At 56.5% G+C, this 5,664-nt stretch overlaps 1 protein-coding gene across 3 annotated transcripts in view; it reads left to right on the top strand.

Moving 5' to 3' along the window:
- The window catches only part of GRK5 (G protein-coupled receptor kinase 5), a 197,861-nt gene that overhangs the window by 92,101 nt on the left and 100,096 nt on the right, over positions 1 to 5,664 (top strand). For 2 of the 3 annotated variants that reach the window (XM_023530095.1, XM_011359232.2), the window contains exon 2: positions 3,050 to 3,145. The exons of the other annotated variant lie outside the window; for it this stretch is intronic. In XM_023530095.1, the coding sequence (XP_023385863.1) occupies positions 3,050 to 3,145 (96 nt within the window). The remainder of the gene's footprint in view (positions 1 to 3,049; positions 3,146 to 5,664) is intronic. 3 annotated transcript variants of the gene reach the window in all.

The raw sequence follows: 5,664 nt of genomic DNA, 5'->3' as shown, positions 1-5,664 counted from the left end.
GAGTGACTTCGCCCGTAACGGTTAAACACGGCCGTGAACCCGTGCTGAACGGTTCGTGACTCTGGCCGCTGACCAGTGTGTGGGAGACACCGGCTGCCCAGCCGACCGGGGCTTCCCAGGTGGAGGGGCAGAGGACGAGCCAGCCTCAGCTACCGACGTCCAAGAAGGCCCTTCAGCGCGGCCGTACGTAGGCTAAGACTGAAGCATAAGACTAGGCGCTATAGGGTTGGCCCTCACTAAGATGGTACTCGCCCCATTTCACAGATGAGAAACCAGAAAAATAGGGAGAGGGTGCTTCTGAACGAGGGAACAGCGAATGCAAAGGCCCCGGGAGCCGTGACAGGTTGAGAAGTAAACTTGGGGAGACGGTGACGGTGACGGTGACGGGCTTCAAACCTGGCCAGGGAGACCTGGTGACGGGCTGGGCTGCAGACTGGCCATTCCGGCTTCTGGGGCCTAGCTGGGCCCTGGGTAGCGGGGAGGTGGCGGCTCTAGCCCCTTGCAGGTTTGACACGCCTCCCAAGCGGGGATGTGCATCTGGGGCAGCTGGGGCCACAGGGCCAGGGCACACGAGGAATTTCTGCAAGACCGTGGTGGGCCTGGCCACCTCAGGATACCGAGAAACAATCAAGTCCAACTGAAATAATAAACAGGGTCAACATTTCAGTCATCAAATGCGCAGTTTAATAACCCAATGGCACACTTAAAAGCCACACGTTCGCGTGGGAGTGGTGACCTCTCTGAGGCAGGTTTTGTTTGTTGTTAAGACATGGAACCTTGCCCCGACCCGTCCGAGTTAGGGAGGGCTGGGTGTGTTTCATGGGACTTTTGGAGGAACTGGAGGCCAGTTGTGAGTGGGGAGGCTGTTCAGGGTCCCTGTGGCCTTTTACGGGGACATCCTGGTGAGAGTGGTTGAGAATCACTGAATAAAAAGCCCTGATGTCTGTCTTTCTTGCTAAATTGAGCACCCCAAGAGGGGAAATCCCAAAAGGGTGACACCCCATTTGTCTTACCCATCACTGTGTCCCCAGAACCTACCATAGTACTCAGCATTTAGTAGATGCTCAGCACATATTGCTTGAATGAATTAATCTGTGTTAATTTTCTTAATGGATAAATTAATTTATAAAAAGTACACACACACGTGTGTATTTCTGTAGCTGGCTACCTGAGAATCACCTGGGGAGTGTTTTTAGAAGTTACATTCTTGGGTTCCGATCACAGAGAGTTGGGGTGCAGTCTGATGGGTCTTTGACTCTCTTATGTATGTGGGGTTCACAGACGTACGTATTAATTAAATTTGGTTATTTTCTCTTGTTAATCTGTCTCATGTAGATTCAGTTATTAAAATTAAAGAAGAACAGAACCAGCAATTCTGCTTCTAGGTATATGCCCCCCAAAACTGAGAGCAGGACTCATCCATAGCAGCAGTATTTATAATGTCCAAAAGGTAGAAACAACCCACGCCCATCAACAGATGACGAGATCAACAAAATATGGTCGACCTCTACACACAACGGGATTTTATTCAGCTTTTGAAAATGGAATGAAATCTGACACCTGCTACAATGTGGATGACTTTTGAAGATGTTATGCTAGTGAGATGAGTCAGTCACAGAGGGACACACACGGTCTGACTTCACTTACATGCGGTACTTAGAGCCGTCCGATTCACAGAGGCAGAAAGTGGAGTGCTGGTCTCCAGGTGCTGGGGGCGGAGCGGATGGGGCGTCGTTAGTCGGTACACGGTTCCAGTTTGGGATGATGAAAAATGTCGAGCTAGATGGAGGTGGAGGCTGCATAGCAATGTGCATGTGCTGACTGCCCCAGGACTATGGTAAAGAGAGTAAATTTCAGGTTGCGTGTATTCACCACACACACGAAAACGGTGCTTGTCCCAAGCAGGTGCAGGAATGACTGGGAAGGGATGTGGACTTGATGATTCTAATGGCCTTTTGTGGCTTCGTCTCCTACGAGTGGCTGAGACTGGAGCACTGGCTTTTATTCCTTCTCTCGGGGTGCACATCCTAACCCCTGCCCTCAGGACGCCAGGCAGGCCCCCTGAATGGAGGCCACATGGCATGTCCGCAGGGGCAGCTGCTGCCCAGCCCCAGCCGATTCTCACCCTGTGGGATGCCTGGTTATGGGAGAGAAGTCCGCAAAATCTCCTAACGTTTAAATCTTGACAACTGGTTCAGCGAACAGGCAAACAGGTAACCCACGTGTCAGTCAAATACAACCACTCTGAGATGCCAGGTCTGGGGTGGTGTCCTTGGAGCTCGCAGGCTCCGTCCCAGCTAGAGGTCCCCGTTCCAGCCCCTGTCACCCATGCCGCAGCACTTCTGAGGTCTGACTCCCTGAGAATCTCCCCGCTTTCGGTGCACCCAGAGGGAGGTCTGAGGGGTGAGGGCGAGTGCCCAGGGCCTGGGCTCTGCTCGCGCTGGGGTCTCTGCTCTGCTGTCAGTGAGCTGTGAGGCCGTAGGCGACTTGCTTCTTTCTTCCCCCTCTGCCTCAGTTTCCTTATCTGCCGCGTGGGAATAGTGATAGTTCCATCACGTAGAGCTAGAGCGAAGACTCCAGGAGGGGGAACGTGCGCAGTCTGGCCCAGGGCAGGGCCAGCGGAAGGCCTCTGCAGTGTGTGCGTGCGTGTGTACCTGGGTGTCAGCCCTGGCTGTGGAAAGAGCAAGTGTGGAGTCGGACAGGTCATCGGACAGGGTTACACAGCCTCAGAGGTCCGTTTCTTCATCTGTGGCATTGGCTAAGGAAGCACAGGGTCCCGCACGGATGACTGGAGGGGCTCGCCTGCTGCCGGTGGGGGGCAGGGAGCTCAGGCCTGAGCCTGCGGGAAGAACACACAGGTTGATGCCAGCAGGGGAGAGAGCGTATGTGCCTGATGCTTGGGTGTGTCACTGACTGGACTTCGAGCCTCACACCCCGCCAGCTGTTTCCCAGCCGGGGAAGCTGGTAGACAGGCTGGCGGGGGTGGGACGCAGCGCTGGAGCCTTGGACAACGCCAGCGTCCACTGACATCTTTCCCCCATCTCTGCAGGGGGCGGAGGAAAGCGCAAAGGGAAAAGCAAGAAGTGGAAGGAAATCCTGAAGTTCCCTCACATCAGCCAGTGTGAGGATCTCCGGAGGACAGTCGGTAAGCTGGCCCCCGTCCCGCCTCGCCGCGAGGGGGCTCAGGGAGGGGCTGGTGGGGGAGCAAGGAGTCTGCTAACCACCAAGAGGGGAGTCCAGTACCAGTTAACTCCGTGATTCCATGTCAGGCTCCAGGCTGACGTCCTTGCTAACTGACATAAAGATGCAACCAACATTTATTCAGTATTTGATCCATACTAGGCAGAATGATCTCAGTTACCTCTTCAGGCAGGTACTATTATTTTACTCTGCCTTTGAAAGTGGAAGACTGAGGTGCAGCGGGGTTCCGTGACTGGCCCAAAGTCGCACAGCTTGTGGGATACTGGTGGAGGGGGGCCAGGCCCAGCACTGAGCACCCCACTCGTGATGTTCCACCCTTCCTGGAGCCTGTGGATCCTGCCCTTTGCAAGCATCTCCAGGTTTTGGGAGCCCAGGGTGGGGCGAGCATCTGGGCTCTCCATCCTCTTGCCAGGGATGTTGTGCTCACCGAGGGGCCACCCTGCTCAGTGGCACTGCCCAGTCCTCTTTTTCCAGCACCCACATGGCCAAGTACCTCCCACAGCAGAGGGGACTTGTCTCTTGAGGGACTGGCACATCCAAACGTACCTAGTGAGGTCCATCTCCTGCCGCACTCAGGACACGGCTGTGGTGAGGAGGCCAGGTGACTGGCGAGGGCTCCCAGGGGTGGGTGTGTTGGGGCTCCTCCTCATACTGAGGGGCCCTGGCCCTTCTCCCCCATGTGCCCTGAGGTGGGGCATCCCCCCTCTATGTGTGTGAAGGCTTCTTACTGGATATAGAATGGCCCTGTGACCCCAAACTCTGCAGGCCCAGCTATCCTTGGGACTTCTGTCCGTACGTTTGGGTGAACCGCGCTATGCCTGCCGTGGGATGTGAGACCACTTGTGACTATGTGGCTTTTCTAAATGGCTTCTCCATGTGGCCTGGCCTCTAGCGGTTTCCCAGGCCAGGTGGGTCCTACCTGGTGGGCCTCCTAGGCCTGCTCAGTCCTGGCCCCGAGGCCCACCCTCCAGATGCTTCGGTGGCACTGTGATAGCAGGCGACAGTCGTTCGCTCCGTGTGTCCTGTGTGCCCAGCATGGAGGAGAAGCTTGCTCCGTTGGTGTTTATGAGCTGAATGGCAGCCACTTGCGCCTCCTGGAGGCTGATGTGAGCAGCTGGGGATGGCAGGGTGCCGAAGGAGGGGGAGAGGTCCTCCAACCCACCTCCCATCCTTAAAACCACAGGTTGGAATCCTTCTGGCATTTGTGGGGCGGAGAGGGGAGCGGGCCTGAGGGAGCGAGGCTGCTGGGTCCAGACAGACCTGGGTTCTAACCGCAGCCTTTCTGCCGGTCATTCAACAAACTGCCCAGTCTTGCGGAATTTCAGTTTCTCCAGCCGAGCAGTGGTCACGAGCTCAGTCCAGCGAGACTGTGTGTGTCAAGGGCTGCTGGAGCCCCCTCGGGAGCCTGGGGCCCACTCCCCTCAGCACCCCAGCTTTCTTTTCAGAATGCCCAACAGCCCCCGCCCTGCTGAGCTGCTCCCGTGCTGGGGGCTTGCGTGCCATGTTCACTTTTAATACTGGAGGCACACAAGCAGGTGGGCCTTTGTCCCGGGGCTGAGAGAGAGCAGATGGCCATGTCACTGGCAGCTCTTAGTGGCCTTCAAAGAGGGGAGGGAAGGGAGAGCCCCCCTGGAGTTTGTTGGTTAACTCCCAGGGGCATTTTGTTCTTAATGCTAATTTAGGCTTAGATTGAGTATGAGTATGGGGCGTGGGGGGGGAGTGCAGGGACCTCAGTTGCCATGGTCACCACAGACCCTAGGGAGCCAAGCTCTCTCTTTAGCCTCTTCGTCCAAGAGCAGCGAGCTCACTGGCTACCGGAATGCCTTTCCTGGAGGCGGAGCCCGGCTTTTCCTCAGCAGGCCCAAGAGGATGGCTCCCACTCAGCCTCAGGGCCAAGGGGCTGCTGACCCAAGAGACTTTTCTGAGGTGCTGATTTAGAAGAGGGAGCTTGCAGGGAGCTATGCCACGGTGGGGTGGCTGGGCGAGGGCCGGGCTCGTCTGGGAGGGGCCTTGCCTGTGAAGCCCGCTCCTGGGAGAAGCTGTGTGCTTCTCTGCCTTTGGGTAAACTGCCCGCAGGTGACGGGGCCAAAAGTGCCCTGTGAGGCACAGCCGGCCCTGATGACCACTTCCTCAGAATCCGGATGCAGTCCCAGCCAGGGTCTTCGGAGCGTCCTGTCCCTTTCTGTGGGCGCACCCCTCCGTAGCTATTGTCGAATGTCTGTTTGCCCCTGAAGTGTGAAAGCCTCTCTGGGAAGGACCTTTTAAATTCCCGCCATGTGCCTGGTGCCTGGTGCCTGGTGCCTGGTGCCTGGTGCCTGGTGCCTGGTGCCTGGTGCCCGGCTTCCAGGAGGCTCACGGCAGATGGCGGTTCGATGGATAAGAGAAGGAAAGAATGAATGGAGACGTGTGAGTGAGTGAACACTGAACTTACACAGTGTTTCGAGTAAATGGAAGAGCATCGAG

The sequence above is a fragment of the Pteropus vampyrus genome, unplaced genomic scaffold (assembly GCF_000151845.1).
Source record: "Pteropus vampyrus isolate Shadow unplaced genomic scaffold, Pvam_2.0 Scaffold46, whole genome shotgun sequence".
Classification (NCBI taxonomy): Eukaryota; Metazoa; Chordata; class Mammalia; order Chiroptera; family Pteropodidae; genus Pteropus; species Pteropus vampyrus.
Note: the sequence above shows the minus strand (reverse complement) of the source record. Positions and strands in the feature narration are given on the sequence as shown.